This window comes from Diceros bicornis, chromosome 9, assembly GCF_020826845.1.
Source record: "Diceros bicornis minor isolate mBicDic1 chromosome 9, mDicBic1.mat.cur, whole genome shotgun sequence".
In the NCBI taxonomy this organism is placed as follows: Eukaryota; Metazoa; Chordata; class Mammalia; order Perissodactyla; family Rhinocerotidae; genus Diceros; species Diceros bicornis.
In genome coordinates, this window is record NC_080748.1 from 21,920,448 (window position 1) to 21,939,837 (window position 19,390).

At 42.9% G+C, this 19,390-nt stretch overlaps 1 protein-coding gene and 1 pseudogene across 1 annotated transcript in view; one reads left to right on the forward strand and one right to left on the reverse strand.

Moving 5' to 3' along the window:
• Nucleotides 1-9,124, forward strand: part of LOC131409892 (phosphatidylinositol 3,4,5-trisphosphate 3-phosphatase TPTE2-like) — a 222,171-nt gene extending 213,047 nt beyond the window's left edge. Inside the window, exons 11-14 of the mRNA XM_058547643.1 lie at nucleotides 763-824; nucleotides 2,383-2,463; nucleotides 5,998-6,103; nucleotides 9,007-9,124. Coding sequence (XP_058403626.1) covers nucleotides 763-824; nucleotides 2,383-2,463; nucleotides 5,998-6,103; nucleotides 9,007-9,116 — 359 coding nt within the window. The 3' untranslated portion in view covers nucleotides 9,117-9,124. The remainder of the gene's footprint in view (nucleotides 1-762; nucleotides 825-2,382; nucleotides 2,464-5,997; nucleotides 6,104-9,006) is intronic.
• Nucleotides 1-19,390, reverse strand: part of LOC131409909 (serine/threonine-protein phosphatase 4 regulatory subunit 2-like) — a 51,254-nt pseudogene that overhangs the window by 18,826 nt on the left and 13,038 nt on the right.

Consider the following 19,390-nt stretch of genomic DNA (forward strand, 5'->3'; position numbering starts at 1 on the left):
TCATTGTCTAAATAAAAGAAGCAACATAATTTTTTAGCTCGAATTTTGTATAGTAGGACAAAAATATATATTGGAATAAAACATAAGAAACTGAGGATGAAAGGACATGAAATCAAGGGTTTGCTTTACAATGCTACGGAGGAAAGAGAAAGGAGGAGAGAGAGAGAGAAGCAAGAAGGAAGGGAAGAGGAAATAGAAATTAAACAAGTACAGCAATATGATATGATAATTATAGAATCTGGGGAACAGGTACACGGGGGTTCATTATACTGTCCTTTTTACTTTCATATATGTTTTGTAACACACTTAAAAACTCTAACTAAAATGTAAGGAATAATGGGTATTCAAATACAAGATGGTGTTTTGGGTTCTGACCATGTTTTGCCTTTTACAGGTACTTTTATTGATGTTAGATAAACAGGGTGTGTGATTAGCTCTTAACTGGTAGGTAACTCTTTAGCTTCAGAGCCCTAGAGCAGAACTGATTGCCTCTGCCAATTACTGCAGGCCCCAGCAGTGGTGACTCAAGAACAGGATACGCACACACACGTGCGTTCATGCACACAGTTAGGGCAGAATTCCAGGTAGAACCTCTGAGCGGTGAAACAGCTTTGGCTATTTCTGAATTGAAATATTTTGAACAAGCACTTGCAGAATGAAAGAAAATCAGTCCAAGATGAACTGTGAATATTTCTGAGAGTATTTTTATACCAAGTACTACCATGAACAATGGTTCATGAACTAACTACTTTTCTTTTCTAGGACGCACAGGAACTATGGTTTGTGCCTGCCTTATTGCCAGTGAAGTGTTTGTAACTGCAGAGGTATGAAAGATGTTACTACAAACTCTGTCTTATGCTGATTGAATTTGCTAGTTCTGAAGCCTCACTGGTAGGATGTTAAGATGATCCTTTGAGCCATGGTACTTAATGAAATTGTAATGGGAGAGGTAGTTATTAGGAAGCTTGGTTTTAATACATCCTTGCTTAACTTAGACTGGTCAGTAGCTGACCTAGGTACCTCTTACTCTGAGCCAAGACTAGGGTGATGTCAGTGAGACACTCCCCTCGGGCACAAAATGTAAGGCAATGCCAAAAATCTTAGAAATTAAGATAAATAATATTCTAGTGCGATATTTTTAAAAATCAAAGTTAGTGCAAGAAATCCATGATGTATACAATATCAACATTTTAAATAAAAACAGAACTCAATAGGGACAGGATTAATGTGAGATGAGAAAGGTCAAGTTATGCAATTGCAAAAGTACTCAGCAACCTAGATGCTTTACTCGCCTCACCTAGTCCCAGCCCTGCTCCTGCTCCCAACAATTACGGGAATTCCTCCTTCCTCACAAGAATAATATCAAGATGGTTAAGGTAAGTTCTCCAGAGGACCTTAGACATCCTCAGAAGTGCTAGGTAGATAAAAGGTATCATTTTTCAACTTAGAACAAAGTCTCTCCTGAATGTTATTATCTTTGCATAGTCAATATAGCTGGGGTCTGTGCCCTCTGGAAATTTCTGAGAAGACAGGGTGGGCTGTTTCTACTTCTTTAAGTAGGGTTGTCAGTCTTTTTTCTGCCGTGATCTTGCTGAGAAGGTACCACTAGAGGACCCGCTCCCGGCAGCTCTGCTCCTCGCTTGGCCTGCAGTGCAGGAAGAGGAGCTGGAGGCTGTGCACAGTGCCGGCACTCTGACTCCACCGTCTCCTGTTCCTGATTCAGACACGCAGGTTATGACACGGCTGTTCTAGGACAATGTTTTCCAACTATGGATCACGGTGTATCAGTGAGCTGTAAATCAACTTGTTGGGTTGTGACTTGCATGTTTTTTAGTAAAACAAAATAGATTAGAATAGAAAATACCAAATGGTCAGTATTATTTTGTGAAGCTTTTGTTTCAGGTGTGTGTGTGTGTGTGTGTGTGTGTGTGTGTGTGTGTTTATTAATGTGGACTCCTAGGTTTATTAATGTGGACTGCAGCTTTAAAAATAAAAAGTTTGAAAGCCATTGATCCAGAGCCCTTGACTGAGAGCCAGAGCCCTGTGCCCCAGGCCTGTGCTCCCTCTAACTGGCGGCACACGTCTCCATGACAGGTCACTTGCTTTTCTTTTGGTCTCAATCTTCTCCATTTGTAAAATGGAAAGGTAGGAAGAAGGACCAGATGATCTCTAAGGTCTTTCCAGCTCTAAAATTCCATGTCTTTGTGAAGCTTTGAATGAGAGCAGGCCTTGATGTGGCTTTGTTCATTTTGTTATATTGGGTAGCCTCTGCCCAAAGACCGCCGACTTAAGGAAATAATGTGCCTCGGAAACCTTAAGAATGCCTTATATAGGAAAGGAAAGTACAAATGAACCGTGATTGTATTCTCCCCTTTTCTGTAGGACAGCCTTTATTATTTTGGAGAACGACGAACAGATAAAACCACCAGCTCTAAATTTCAAGGGATAGAGACCCCTTCCCAGGTAAGTGTCTTTTAAAGAAAGGGGTTCTTGGAGGAATCGGGTTAGATGGGCGCCGATTACCTGGTTTCATTTAGACTCTCCTCCTTTGGTGATCAGGTGGCAGCACTCGGGTGCCCTGTGACAGGCCCGGATCCCGCCCAGGGGCCGAGAGACATGAGTGTGGCGCACCTGTACTTTGGAAGCACTGAGTTCTCCCCAGAGCATCCTGCTTTCCACTTTATATTGGTTATTGTTTGCAGAGTTCAGGAGTCGATTCCCTTCCCAAACTAGGAAGGTCCAGTTCCTAAGGTTCCAGACCCCTGAAGATAACTAAAGTCATCAGCCTATTATTCCCTGCAAAGAGCAACTGAGTCTTTCACAAACCCCTACTAGGGCAGTTCAGCCCATGCAGAACATCGCAAGTGCACGTGTGTGTGTGTGTGTGTGTGTGTGTGTGTGTATGTGAGAGAGAGAGCGAGAGAGCGCGAGAGAGCGAGCGAGACACGGGGAGGCTGTATTTTGAAAGAGAAAGAAAAGGGGGAATTAACATTTTTCAAAAACCTATTTTATGCCAGACACTATTGTACTTTCACATATATTAGCTCATTTAATACTCAGACAACCCATGTGAAATCTATGCTATTACCCTATTTTTTCCTTTCAAAAACATTTTATTATGGACGTTTTCAAACATAAAAAGTCAAAACAGTCATACAGTAAATCTCCTTACAGTCACGTCACTGCTTCAACAATCATTTCATCACGTAGCCAACCATGCTTCGTCCATTCCCTCCCCATTCTCCTCACACACACACCCACTCTCCACTCTTTCTCTACACCCGGATTATTTTGAAGGAAATCCCAGATATTAGATCATTTTACCCCACAAATATTTTAGTGTGACATCTAACAAAGACTTGGGTTGTTGAAAAAAACCCTTAAAACCATTTATCATATTTAAAAATATTATACCTTAATAATACCAAATATCAAATGTCTAGTCCATGTTTAAATTTCCATAATTATCTTAAAAATATTTTTTTTTAATTTAGTTTATTTCAATCAGGGTCCAAAGAAGGACTACACATTTCATTGGGTTGCTTTGTCTCTTAAGTGTCTTTTAGTTTATAGGTTTCCCACCTCTCTTTTTTATTCCTTGAAATTTGTTTATTGCAGAAACCAGGACATTTATCCTATAGAGTTTAAATATACTAGACTTTGTGGAACCATGCTAAGGGCTTTACATTCATTATCTCATTTAACACTCTCAATAACTCCATGAGTGGGCACCATCATGATTCCCATTTTACAGATTGGGACATTGAAGTTCAGGGAAATAAATTTTTTGAACCAAGAACTCAAATCCAGATCTGTCAGACTCTGAAGCCCATTATTTCCCATCCTGTGCACAGCATCTCATCTATTTTGCCTTTTCTATATTGCCCCTCCAACCAAAGTGAGAGTTGGTTGGGAATTCTTAAGTAGATGTGGATGTGGCTGCAGATGAAAGTTTTCTTTGAATGAAGTGATGGAAGCTCAATAGGTAACCTTGGCCTTAGTCTGTAACTGCTGGCTCTAGACCTTGAGTTTGGGGCAAAAGAACTCAGCCTTATCCACTGATCCTTTTCTGCCACACCCAAGCAAAAAAAAGAAGAAAAAAAAGCTAGTAATAAGCCGTTGGCTAAAAGTAATACATGAACCTACTGAAGCCCAGCTCTGACCATGCCATTTCCATGTTCGAAATCCGTAATGGCTCCCCACTGCCAATGGGAACAAATATAAAATTTTTTCTTTTTTTAAACTTCCTGAAGCTTACACTGCCCTTACATCTTTTGACAGTTGATTGATTGCCTGTCTTTCAGCCTTCTTAACACAGAGTTCTTTTTTTCTCTCCCAAAGCCCCAGTGCATAGTTGTGTATCCCAGTTGTACACAAGTATAAATGTTTTAATCAGACCCTCGAGGTCTTCTGGTATTTGATTTTTCCAAACGCTTCTTCCACAGTGTGCATTCACATGTCCACGCTTTAACACACTTGGACCGTTTCCTGTTTCTCAGCCTGTCACCACTTTGTACCCACATGCTATTGCTCCTGTGGGCCCCTTTCTCTGGGGTCCTTTTCTCTTCCTAGCCTGAAGTAGTCGCTTTCTTTTTCAGTTCTTGTAGCCCTTTGTGTTTCTTTTAGGGACTAAGTGACTTTACATTATTCTCTAGCCATGTGAAGCAGTGACTTCTCTACCCCTTTTGCAGACAAGGCCCATGTCTTACCCACCTTTCCACCCTTGGCATCCCAAAGCGCCTCTCATAGTATCTGCTTTGTTTGTAGTGAGTGCTTACTAAGTGGATGCTGGCTTTATTAACTTGTGTTACAAGCCCCTGTTGTTTTAGGCTGAAGGAGAAGGAAGAGTGGGAGTAAGAGCAGCTTGAGGGCCGTGGTGGGTGACAACCTCTAGCGGGAAGTCGAGAATCTAGTGGCAGAAGCCAAGGGGACGTTAGATGTAACTTCTTCAGGGCCTCCCCTGTACAGCTTCCCTTCCCCATTTCTTCTGTAGTCATGCACAGTTTCTCTAACTTTGGTCCAGAACCAGCACTCCCTAGGCTACAACTGAATCTTTTCTGATTCACTGGGAGACCAATACAAGGACTCGGCCTCAGGTTTGCCAGCTGTGTTGGCAAGGCCCCGGGACAGAGTTCCCTCCATGTGGGGAGGTAATTCTCAGATACCATCACATTCTGACGCTGCATTGTGGGCCATTCTACAGACTACATTTCCTCCACCCTTGAGTTAAGAAATTGCAGGAGCCTTTCCCTTGACTGGCCCTTTCCAATGGAAAGTATGGCAGTTAATTGGATTAACAATTCCCCTTGGCTGCAGAAGAGTCTGTGCACTTTTAAGTCCTGTTGATTCGGTACCAGAACTCTTCAACTTCTTAAAGAAAGATTCAAGGAGAGCCCTTCTGAGCCGCTTGCCATAGGAGAAGAGCTAGACTGAAAGGACAGGGCTTCCTTGCAAAAATAGAATTGGGGAAATGGAAGATGAAGGAACTCGGCTGGCAGGGACGAGAGAAGAATATGTATCGACTACTGTCCTGGAGAGATCTTCCTCTCGAGTGTTCAGGTCTGCAGTTCGCTCATGCTTACGAGGCTGCTCTCCAGCAAACCACAAACCTTCCTTTAACTCAGTCACAGCTAAGCTTCTACCCTCGGATCGACCTTTTGCACAGCTGCAGTTAGCTGCATCTCGTGGTGATGTTGTTGCAGCTGGTTTGTTGGTTCTGGTTAGTTGACCTCTCAGTCACAGCAGCCTGTAAGCAACACCTGGCTCCTCTCTTGTTACTTCCCCACAGCACTTCATTCTTCATTCAGTATCTTTTTCTAAGGTTGATATTCAGTCGTGAGGCAACAGATATAAAAATGCCTAGTCATATAATGGCATCCAATAAATGTTTCCTTCATTAATTACTCTCCTTAACAAGTTCTATATAAAAAATAAATCAGGAATGCTGACTTTAGGCTTTTCATCTCCACTTAAACTGAGGCTTCTGTTGTTTTGCAGAGTAGATATGTTGGATATTTTGCAGATGTGAAAAATATCTACAATTTGAATCTTCCTCCAAGGAAAATCGTCAAGATAAAAAAAATTGTTATTTATTCAATTCGTGGTAAGTGCTTTACGTATAATTTGAGAATTGGGCAGGAGGGCCGGTGTTCTTACTATTCAGGAGGGCTTTCCTCATAGTTATATACAGGCAGTCCCAACTCACCGCTGTCTTTTTATGTATCCTCACACATGAACCCCTCCCTCTGGAATTTCCCATTGGCCCAGCAGTGCTGTGGCCATATTACCAACCCTTAGATGTCCTCTCCTTTCCTCTCCCGTCACCAGTTTGAGGGGTCCATCCATTTCCTTTTTCTCCTGTTCCCATTGCTCCTCTGGCCTCAGCCCAGGTGGACTTTTCAGAGTGGAACCTCTGATGCAGAAGAGGAAGGGCCCGTGAGCCCTGGAGACCACTTCTCTCTCACCCACCTCTAGTTTGGGGATCGTCTTGGCAGGGGCATCCCTACCATCTTCTCACCTACTCCTTTCAGAGACTCTTTTTTTCTCATCACCCTGGTCTCTCCCTTTCCCCTCCGTCCTCCACCTGTAGCTCCCTCACCCCTAGCAACTCCATCAGGATGTCTTAAATACCCAAACAGCAAATGAATTTTGTTGCCACATATCCCTTTTACAAATAACTACCGAATATCTGCTTTGGGCCAGCCCCATGCTAGTGTTTCTCTGCCCTGAAGGAGTCCCTGGGTGGTAAGCAGAGGAGGGGAGTGAGTACATAGACAAAGAGCTGACCACAGTGTTGGGAGCACACAGAGGCTGGGCCCTGCCCGTCCTGGGGGTCAAGGAATGCTTCTTGCGGGCACAGCGCTTAGGTCTTCCCTACCTGAATCTACGTGAACATGGAAAGGGTTGAGAGAAACCTGAGCTCTGTGGGGTGCCTTTCAGCCCCCTGTTAGCAGTTATTACCAGGAGTAAAAATCTTTATAAACTTCAAAAGAGCTGATGTTTGCCTGCTTCTGGAATGATGGAGAGAGACTGGGATCTACCACCGCCCAGGGAGGCAGGAAAGTTGGTCAGATCGTCCATCTCTGGGACCTGAGAAAGAAAAGAAAGGAGGGAGGGGAGAGGAACTGGCCTCAAGTCCCGTGTCTCTATTTCTCTCTCACTCACCTCTCTTGCCTGCACAGCTCACCCTCGGGGAGGTGGGAAAGAAGGGATGTCTCTGCAGGGAGGGGATGGGGCCTCACTCTCACTGCCAGAGGTGCAGCAGGGGCGATGCTTCTGATCCCTAAAGCACCAGCCAGATTGTGGACCATGAGGATGTGCTGAGTGCGGGACCTCTCCTGGGTGGAATGGTGCCAGAGCATTGGTATCTGCCCAGACAGCACAGTGTTTATAGCCTTCTGAGGAGTCACCCAAAATAAGATCTAGATGTATACTTTTGAAACATTTCGTCCAATTATTCAGAAATGAAAGAATCTTTTAATATAAACTGCATAGTCAAAAAAATAAATTATGATTGTTAGTTAAAATATAAAATGCTTTTTTCAAACTACTTACATGCCCCCTCCACACACACACACACACACACACACACACACCCATATCACCACCACCTCTTGTTGATGGTGAGGAATTTTAGTGGATTACCACAAACAGATTACATAGGTTTCTGGCTTCTGAAAACAAACTTCAACCCAGTAGCATTGTTTCTGCGGGAAATCTGGGTCTAAATTTTCAAGCAAGCATTGTGCAGGCAGAGCCTAGAAGCACAGCCTGTCCCAGCAGGGGGCTGCCTGGTAGAAGTTAGGGGTCAGCGTCACCTTGCTCCCCCTCCTCTCCACCCTTAGTGGCCCCCACAGCCTGCTGGACTGCCTCACTCTACAGTGTGAGAGGCAGCACAGTGGGCTGTTGGAGCAGTTTCTTCCTCTAAGGAATTTAAAGCCAACTATAAACCATCTGGATGGCGTGAGAGCCTGGATTGTACCTGAGTGTACACTCTGCCCCAGTCTCTTCTTTGTTAACATTGGGGATAACAGTATCTGTACAAACCTCTGTGAGTAGTAAACTATTCCATACAGGCAGACAGGCATTTAGTCTAATGGAGTTTTTTTTTTTTTTTTTGAGGAAGATCAGCCCTGAGCTAACATCCATGCTAATCCTCCTCTTTTTGCTGAGGAAGACCGGCTCTGAGCTAACATCTATTGCCAATCCTCCTCCTTTTTTGTTTCCCCAAAGCCCCAGTAGATAGTTGTATGTCATAGCTGCACATCCTTCTTGTTGCTGTCTGTGGGACGTGGCCTCAGCATGGCCGGAGAAGCGGTGCGTCGGTGCGCGCCCAGGATCCGAACCCGGGCCTCCAGTAGCGGAGCGCGGGCACTTAACCGCTAAGCCACGCGGCCGGCCCTAATTCTGTGCATAGTTAAATGAAATATGCATGGTTGAAAGGAAAGCAATAAAAATTAATTGGAGCTTTGAGAATCCAGCCCTTTGAGGAAATGCTAAAGGAAGCGGGTCATTGGAATTGCAAAAGGGGCAAGAAACCATTTGTCTGTAAATATACACTGACCACAGCAGGAATGTTTGGATACAGCTATCCTATATTTTCATAGAGGCTGTGCTAGGAACTGGACTTAAACTAGGGCAAGAGGAACTTACACTGTTGTTAAGAAACATCATGATTAGAAGTCTGAAGCAAGCAACATGTTAACAAGGAAGGTTGCAAAGTCACCTTTCCTATTTTTTTTCCTAGAAAGATGAAACGATGAGATTCTAAGTCTTAGAAGCTGAACTATATGTCTCTTTTTTTCTCCAGCCTTCTAAATTCTGCTTTAGGAGACAGAATTGGGCTTGAAGTCTTGTCTTTCAAAGACAAAATCGATGCAGTCCCAAATGTTTCAGTATGGACATGCTGTTAGCTGGGATAATCTTTTGTCTTTTTGATCCATAATGTTAATTGGTGAGACATTTTGGTCTTTGCTCTAACCAGCCTAACTTTTTCATTTCATTCAGGTGTTGGAAATGGCAATGGAAATGATCTAAAAGTACAAATAACAATGGAGCGAAGGATTGTCTTTGTCTCTGCTGCTCACATAAACTGCAGGGTAAGAGAAAGCACATGAACTGAAAATTCTGGTGTTTGTCTCAGTCTCAATGTCAAATCAGCATGTTGACCTTCCCAAACCGTTGCTCACCACAAAGACAGGCCAGGTTGCTTTCTTTTTTTCCTTTCTTTCTTTTTTTTGTGAGGAAGATCAGCCCTGAGTTAACATCCACGCTATTCCTCCTCTTTTTGCTAAGACTGGCTCTGAGCTAACATCTATTGCCAATCCTCCTCCATTTTTTTTTCCCCAAAGCCCCAGTAGGTAGTTGTATGTCATAGCTGCACATCCTTCTAGTTGCTGTATGTGGGACGCGGCCTCAGCATGGCCGGAGAAGCGGTGCGTTGGTGCGCGCCCGGGATCCGAACCCAGGCCGCCAGCAGCGGAGTGCGCGCACCTAACCGCTAAGCCACGGGGCCGGCCCCAGGTTGCTTTCTGATTACCATCCAACTGGGTGTCCCTAGTCAGAGGTAAATTAAACTCATTGTTCAAAACAGTTTTTTCAGGGCATTTTCCAGAACATATTTTCAGTTCAGAGTGTTGCATTGCCTTTCACTTTTCCCTAAATGCCAAGCATGCTCCCAGGAATCTATCAGAGTTTTAAATTCACGTATCTGGTCATTTTTAGCCATATACTCTTCTTCTTCGTCATTTTATTGTATGGCGCTGATTCTGAAATTGTAGTGTGCGAGAAAATCACCTAAGAGCTTGTAAGATGCAGATTCCTAGGTTGTACCCCAAAAGTATGATTCAGGAAATCTGGAATGGGGCCCAGGAATCTCTAGACTTAGCAATGTCCCAAGTGATTCTAACCCAGATGTCCCATGGGACTGCACTGTGAGAAACAATGCACGAGTGTCTGGATTGCGGAGGAATCTCTACCCAAAGCAATAGGACCTGATACTCAATGTTTTGTTACATGTAAAGCAATGCCTAAGACTCCAGACCTTCTCGGAAGCAATAAGAAAGCTTCCTTCGTGGGTCTAAGAAAAATTAACTTTTAAAATTCTCTCTCAGGCTTTTGTCTCTAGTTCTACTACTACCTCTCCAACACCATTCCTTTCCCTTCTTTTTGGCCCCCTACATGAGGGCACTCACCCAGGCCTGACCCTTGGCTTGCTGTTCCCATCTCTGTGCATATTCTGTTACTGGTTCTGCTCATCCATCCCCCTGCTTTAAACTCTACTTTTTTCTTTCATTCACTCAACACATATTTAGAGCACCCACTGTGTGATAGACACCGGAGCTACAACAGGGACAGTCTCTGCCCCAACAATTCAGACACACTTGTCAATCCATATTTATCAAATGAGCTTTTCCTCTGCTTCTGCAAACGGCACCAGCATTCTCTCACTCAGGCCTTCACATTTGGTATTATCTTGGATTCTCTCTTTGCCTTGGCCCTCTATATTCGGTTGGTCACCAATTCCTGCTGATTATACCTTTGAAATCTCTCTTCACTCACTCCCTTCTTTTCTGTTCCCATTGCCACTACCTAGTCCAGGACCTCATTTGCTCATGCCTAGATTTCTACAACCATCTCCTTACCTTTTCCTTCTCCTTATACAATGCAGTATAAGGAGTCCTGCAACGTGCATCCTGAAATACTGCTCTCCTGGTGAAAAGCTATAGGTAGAGGAGACGACACACTGTGTGCCCGTGGTCAAAGCCAGTTAGTATCTTTGTGGCTCAGTATTCTTATCTATAAAATCAAGATTACATCTCAAGTGTGGCAAGGATTAAATCACATAATATATGTGACGTTGCTCTGTGAGCTATTAATCACTAAATAAATGTTACATGTGATAATTATCAGGCCACTTTGTCATAGAGGAAATGCCCCACCATATTCTTCAACAACTTTGTTCTTATTTCCCCACCTCTTGAACTCTCGAGATCCAGCCCGATCAGACATGAGCTTATTCCATCAGTAACCTGGCCTGTAGGCTCCATTCCAGGTAGACTGCGTCCCCTCTGGCCTTTGGAACACAACACTAATTTCTGATTCCTGTTTTTGCTGGTCTTTCCTCCCCCTTCCCCTTTGTGCCCCCTCCCCCCCCCAACTGCCCCCTGCCTGAACTGGATTGTCTTTTCAATGCTCTTCTTCATTTATACACGTCCTTCCATGCCCAACTCAATTTCTGCCTCCTTAGTGAGGCTTTCTCATTCTATACCTCCAGCTAACCTCCCGCAAAGCACACAACGGCACACTCAGACTTCATCATACAGCTTGACACGTAATTATATGCCATTCTACTTTGTTCCTTATGTGTGTAGCTCCCTGAAGCATCAACTGAGTCTGCACCTTTGTATTTTCACAGGGTCTAGCATAGACCTTTCTCACTGTGGATGCCACTATTATACATGGGTGAACCAGTAACAGAAATATTCAGTATAGCTTCAAAGTCGCTCATGCCAGAAACATGGCATGTCTTTGGTCAGTCCAGTCAGTAGTCTGCTCTGGACGAGGCCTATGATCCCATCAGCAATCACATTTTTGATAAAACGTGAGCAATTATGCATTGCTTTTTGAATGTGAATGTCGGCTTTAAAATTGAGCTTCTTAGGGTATTCCTAATATATGAAAATCGGGTGACACACATTCAACAGTCAAGTTTACTTAGTTAAACTCTAATAGAAAATTGAATACTTGCTTTTCAATAGTGCCCTACGATAACCCTCAAACAAGTGGGGCTTTTTAAAATGTAAACAACAGTATTGCAACTTTATAGAAATAATGATTAACATTTATTTATACATATAGTGATTGGGCCATGAGACCAAGAGTACTTGATAAATACAGGAAGCCTCAATAAGTGAACATGAACTTCACTGTTACACTTATTATCTCCTTATTAGCTAGGTGTATAGTTCTGAATTCCATGTATTCATTCACAGGTGGATCATGAAGTCGGAGAAAACAAAGTAATAATTAGTCTGTTTGACTGTCCACCTCTCTATGAGGATGTCAAAGTGAAATTTTTCTCGCCAGTGAGTAATCAAGAAACAGCCTATGCCTTTATTCTTGTCTGGTCTTCTAAATGATGCTGGTTTGGGATTTCCTTTGCTACAATTCCCAACAGGGAGAGGATAGGAGATGTCAACCCCTAGCCAGGGAGGGGAGAAAAGAAAAGCAACAAGTCACATCTGTAAAGTTGTTTTAAAAGAAGAGCATATGTAATTTAAAAATTCTTTTGCTCATTTATTTTTTCTAAATTCTATACAACTTGCATGGATTAACTTTCAAATAAGAAAAAATACAGAAACCAAGATGTTAAAACAACAAAGGTATGTTTTACTGTATAGCAGTGATCATGTTTCTGTTTTGTGTTATGAAAACACATTGCTCCCCATAATTTACAAAATACTTTACCAGGAGGGAGATTTTACTTTCCTCTGAATTAATTTATAATACATTATAAATAGTATTTTTAATCCAATATTTACTGAAAAACTGAATATCTGCCACTGTCATTACTCTGAATGAGTATAATTTATATTGACGAGTCATAAAATGTATAAGTATTATTCTGTACATAAATTTCTAAGCCTCAATAGTTTCAATTCATATTCCTATTAAATCACCAAACAGAAATGCCAACAAGTAAATACGCTGATCAATTTAAAACTTGTTTTTTCTGTGCCTTCCTTCATCTGCTGCTGGGGGAGAATCTGTTAAGTAATGAAGTGGTAAATGTGTTGAAGCAACTGACCTGGATAGTTCCCACATTGGAATGGTTACCCCTTGAATAACGGAACAGTCTGTATTCTCCGTCAGTGGTCTCTAAGCAGACACACTGGTGTAAGGGCACTGGCCCAGGTGACATTGGTAATACCTGGCCTTTGTGATTTTTAAGGGCCATGAGATGAGCGCACTTTCAGAAAATTTAGGTATTTCTATCATCAAGAATGACGGTTAATTATCCAATGCAGCAGCTCCTTGTAGAAATGGGTATATTTGGGCATAAATAAGCATAGATCCTTAGTAGATTCTGTTTAGCACTATCTAAACCAGATTAAAAGACCAGTGTCTCAATTTATAAATATCATAGAAAAAATAGATTTCCTTGAAAATTTTGGTAGAAACAGCAAGAGAAAGGAACAGCAGTCTCTTAAAGCCTTCTTTGTGTCTTGAGTATAACGTTATAGACTGTAAGTGCTGCATATTTAATGGCTACAATTCTTTGGTAAATATATAAATGAATAAAGGAATTTTAATCCCTTTGGAATGATTAGTTCTTGGTATCAATTTTAGTATGAAAAATAACCTTTTTTTTAACCATGTCTTTTCAGCATATTCCTAACTACTACGATAAGTGTCCCTTTTTCCTGTGGTTTCATACATCTTTTATAAAAAATAACAGGTATGGCTATGATATAACCCAGTAGAAACAGTTTAATGTTCAATGTCTGTGTAAGGTGTAATGGCAAGTCTTTTGCTGATTGCCATAAGCTCAATTTATAGAAACCAAAAAATCCTCGCATCACCACTCTTCACTGCCTTACTCATCTTAATCTGGTTATTTAAAAAATATGGCTCTTCTTGAGACTCACTGTTGCATTATCCTCAAGGTCTATACCACAGGACTGCGTTATACGTTAAAACGTATTATAATCAGATCTCGAGTGTGGTAATAAATCCCTCCCATGGAAGTTTAATAGGAGTCTGCTCAGTACCTTGACTATGGCAGGTCCTCAGTATGTGTTGATTTACTGATGAGTGTTATTTACTGTGATGGCCACCACCACATTCTATCCCAAAGTAAGGCGTCATCTAGGGAGGCTTCAGCTAGTTTAAAAGCTGACTGACACATTTATATCAGTGGCAGAAATTATAAGACACAATAAGTATCAATGAAGACAGGTAAAAGAAGTCTCCCATTTAAAAATGATTTTCTAATAACTAAATTGGGAAACCTTTTTTTAAAAGTAATTATTAATTTATTTGAAGATTATTCCAAAGCACATTCTACCATATCCAAAAACTCATTCCTGAGTCTATAAGTTCTCCACTTTAAGGAGTATTTGTTCTGTGGTGCTAAAAATTTGAGATTATTGGTATCGCCATGCCATCCAATACAAAAGGAAAAATACTATTCAAAAGATTGTGCAGGTGAGTTTTGAAGAAATGGTTGTGATCGTATGTGGCATGAATTGATAGTTCTACACTACATACAAGCCTAGCCTTTTCTTCACATCTGACCTGCATTTAATCACACCTCAAGCCCAGTAAGGCAACAGTCAATTGAACATCTGGCCTACACACTTATAACACACACACATTGAATGGATTTTGATAGAGTGAACTTTGGATTTGATGGAAAATTGTTACGAATTTTAACCCTAGATGGTTGCAAACAATAAACTTGGACTCTTAACACCAGCAAAGTCCCTCAAATGGACATCTGGGTAGAACTTCACTTGATGCTCCTCCTCAAGAGTGGTTCTTGCTAGGAACACGCTTTTCTCCTTTAAAACACCACATTCATACTGGAGAGGCAACAAACTAGATGATTTTTCTCACTTTTATGTTTCTAAAGATTTAACATTTAAATTTCCATACTACTTGGGAAAGCTGCTTTTATTAGTTACAAGATTCTTAATTGGCTGAAAATGCCAACTTTATCATTTAAAAGACACTCAGTATTTTACTACTGGGTTTTAATACACATCTAGTCTCTCTGGCTGATTTCTGTCACATAGAAATTTATTTTATTAAACCCAGATGTCATCAACTCCATTAAAGCCAATGTTACAAGAATCAGTGACATGTTGTTACTGAGGATGAAGATATTCTGCGTCTCACTAGAGAAAGTGGGAGAGTTGGCTCTGAGAAATGTAAGATACAGAAAAGGGCCGAGACTAGTCATGGCAAGTCTGTCTTAAAGCTCAAACGAGGGTGCCCTGCTGCACGGCTTTTCTCTCAGCCCTAAAATAAAATGTAATGATTTTTTTTCTATTCTAGGCTTTATCTATCAAGAAGCGAACTAGACAATCCCCACAACAAAAAAACATGGAAAATTTACCGTGCAGATTTTGCAGTTGAGTTCTGTTTTGATGAAGTCATAGCTGATGAAGTCATAACTGACGTCTAGACACAGTAGCCCTTCCAGATCAGATCAATTCTTCCCAAACCCTGCTACATGTTTACAGAGCTGATAAACCTATATCCTTCTCGATATACATTTAAATATATGTAAACATGGTCTTAAGAAATCTATTAAATATATAAAAGATAAAATGTCAGTGGCAATTTTTTCTTCTTCTTCGGAGCATGCCTCACACACAGTTCTCATCCGTGTTGAGACAAACCTGGAACACGGTGCAGAGGAACGTTAGCCAGCCCTGGTGGTCTCGTGGTTAAGATTCGGTGTGCTCACCACTGCGGCCTGGGTTCGTTTCCCGGTCAGGGAACCACACCATCCGTCTGTGTCGGTTGTCATACTGTGGCGGCTGCGTGTTGCTGTGATGCTGCAAGTTGTGCCACCGGTATCTCAAATACCAGCAGGGTCACCCATGGTGGACAGGTTTCAGCAGAGCTTCCAGAGTAAGACAGACTACGAGGAAGGACCTGGCCACCCACTTCCAAAAAAAATTGGCCATGAAAACCCCGTGAATAGCAGCGGAGCACTGTCTGATAAGCCCAGGAAGGTGAGAGGACCACGCAAAAAGACCCAGCAGGGTTCTGCTTTGCTGTACACCGGGTCGCTAGGAGTCAGGATCCACTCCATGGCACGAACGGGAACATTAAAAGTTATCACTTTTAAGAACTTGGGAATAATAAAACTTGCATATCACAACTGAGATATTTAAAAATTGCGATTCCCCCCAATACTGTGGGTTTATTTCATATCCTTATATATTTTTGGACAAGTATTTATTCCCTGCTTTGTTTCACATTTGTAATTTCAGATCTATTAGAAAGGTACTTGCTATTTTCTTCCTCCACTTGATTTACAAACCATCTGTTAACAAACATCAGATTGGCAGCAAAGACTGTTGCACACCCAGAGAAATGTTTGCACAAGCAGTCCCCCCCACACATGCTCTGTCCTGCTCCAAGCACTGCCCCGAGCGTGCTGAGCCACCTCTGCCTCCACAGGCACAGGCGTCGGGGAGGCTGAGCCTTGTAAACGTGAGGGATCAAGACTCCTCGGTAACTTTTGGTTTTACGTAATATCACAGGTGAAGTCACAGGAAACATTTGCCTAGAGAAATCTAGATTTATTATTTTAAAATCCACCCCCCTCACCACCAACCTCACCGGGGCTTGTGGAGCTCTGTGAGGGAAGGTCACCTCATCGTCGTGAACACGGGTTAGTCCTGTGTCCACGGGGAGTCATCTTCTCTTTGGTACTGGCAGCCACTTTATTCTAAGCACCTTCACTGCCACTATACCTCATGGCCGTAACTGTCCTTGAAAACAGTTCTACTGTGGCTTTATCTCAATTATCCTTGAGTGATTTTCCTTTTATTGGCAAGTCTAGACCAAGTTGAATTTATCAGGAAATGAGAGGTAGCAACTAAGAAGAACCAGTGCCTCTGCTGAAACAGTGTCCTCGTTCCTGAAAACCTCGCACTCGCCCACAAGCACACGCTAAAAAAAATGGTTTGTGGGGGAAAAACAGGGTTTGGGGCAGACCACGCCAACTAAGCAACTTTGTAACCAGCACACTAACCACTAACCACCCAGGCTGGCAGCTCAGGCTATCTGGCAGTTACCACAGTAGGTGTTTTTTTAAAGGGGAACTAGAGCCATACTTGAGAGAAGGGCTGGTGGGTGGCAAAGTGGCACAGATGGAAGTAGAGCTCTGAGCTACTGGGCATCATGGTGGCACAGAAGGCCACGCAACCCTGGCAGGCTGCCTGGTTGTGGTGCTCTTCTTTCCCCTCAACATAACCCACAAAGGGCCCCAGCTGCCAGTGCAGGAGCCTGGCTGACGGCTTTCTGACAAAAGTCATCATTCTACTCCCCTAATCTGGCTCCCCTTGGAGCAAAAGATCTTGGAGGAACATGCTGTCAGGTTCCTTCCATATCATGATTACATTAGTCCGTCATTTGTGTGACAGAAACGTGTTGTGGCAGAACAGCTTGTACAGTTTCCTCTAAAATTCCTGCAGCAGTAATCCATGGAGGGCGGATGAGGTGGCGGGCTTAGGTGAATGGGAAAAAATAGTTAGATCTCACTCTTCAACAGCCAGTTATCTTTCTCAATACTGGCAATAACAAGGAAGGAAACTCCAGTTTTTAAGAACCTTGCTTTTTGAAATACAGGAGATTACAGTTGGGGTGTCTCTTCCCTGACCCTCCAGATGCATCAAAATTTCTGGCAATTCTGAGTCGCCACACTACTCTGCTTTTGCTCCTACAAAGAGAAGTTATTTATAGCCTCCTGGTGTTGCTTTCTTAGAACCCAGCATGAATCATTCTTTGACCAATGCGAGAAGCTTCCATCATAATATTTCAGAATGATCCTTGTTTTCTTAAACAGAACTTACTAACCTGGAATAGAAGTATCCAAAACTTAATAGCCAGAAGTTTAACTACATTAAAAAACAGAATGGCATCCTGCCAAACCAGCCCATCCCACCCACCGCCTGGGGGAGGGAGAGTGAGTCTGGAGAGCCGTGTGTCGTATCTGCAGTGAACATACAGAACGTGCATTCTGTCCATTTACCTACAGTGAGACTGTTCTACAGCAGGAATCCTGCTGACAAAAACCAGTGCTTGTTGCAATAAAACCACCACCTGGAAACATGACTAAACATCCTCCAACGCTGCTGACAGTTGGTTCTTAGCGTGGATATAAAGTACTTAAACCAACTCATCATATACTCAAATACTAGGTAAATAATTTAATGATGCTAGAACACTACAAGCTCTTCAAACAATATTTCCAGTTACTATATTTTTGTCTGGAGTACAAATCTGAAATGGTACAAATTGTACCCAAATACTGAACCATGAATTAAGCAAATAGAAGGAAAAAAAAAATTCTCCTGACTCAGGTTTCCACTGCTTACTCCCAGTCACTCCTCCTGGCCTCAGACTGCTTCTATTGAAGATATTTAGTTCAATCTTTAAAGGACGACATGTGAGAAGGTCTGCTGCCAACAGGGCTCACCCAGACGAGCCACAGGCACCGGGCAGTGGGACCACGGACTCTGAAGCCCTTCACTTCCTGCGGAAGCCAGGCCCATCTTCTATTTTGCTTCAAGCCAGGACTGTTCACGTGAAGCACCACTCAGCAGCTACTGACCGTAAGTATGGAGAGAAAAGTAAGGTAGAAAAACTACATTCTGCCAACAGGGACAGGCACACATGTATGGACTACTATTAACACTGTCAGGCTGCTTGCTTTGAGCCTTACGGGCTGCTTAAGCACACTTTATTGCGAGAACCCTTGCCAGCCTAGGAGCAGCACGGAATGAGGTGGCTGACTTTAGCGGTGACAAGAAGGACTCTCTCACACCAGGTGCCAAAGAACAGCTGCCCATCCCCAAGTCTGGGCATCAGATGAACCGGGGTTTCCTGTTGTTGTCAGTACACACATACGGCATAGTTTCACAAAACTACCCTTCTTGTTTCATTGCTTTATAAAGAACACCCCATATACGATCATCATTCAAATTCACTGACTGCCAGCACCAAAAGTAAAAGCTCCAACACTGGAAAAGCACGGCATGGAGTGTGGATCCCGAGATCAACTTCAGAATGGCTCAGCCCTGACAGTACTCACAGTAGAGTGCAGACACTACATTGTGTCTGGTTCTGAGATGGGAGGACTCCATCCATGAGCACTGTCACTCAGTCACCAGACGGGGGACGAGGGCTTCTCTTGGCTTTGGCACTCTGCTTCCTGGATGGGTTTCCAATTGGTGGGGGCAATGAGTGAGCAGCTCAAAGTAGATCAATAGCCCACAGATGGTCCAACACAATACTCTGGAATCCCACCCAGGCCAGGACCGAGACAGAAGCTAAGGGCTGTTGTCAGCCACAAGGTCTTCCCAAAGCACAGCAGCACAGCACCCCCTTCAGCCCCTTCCTCAACCTAAAGCCCAGCAGAGAGGAAGCTCTTGGGGAGAGGAGGAGGGAAGGTGGCATAGGTAAAGGCTTCTCGAAGGCCTGTGCTCTAGGCCACACCCGACAAGGCATCACAGTGGGGAATATGACCCCACCTAGAAAATGAATGGCACTATTTTAACAGTAGAGCATCTGGGGAAACCCAGGATGCCTACTCTGAAACTTAAATCAAGAACGTGGAAGCCACACCAGTATGCAGGTATAGTCTCCT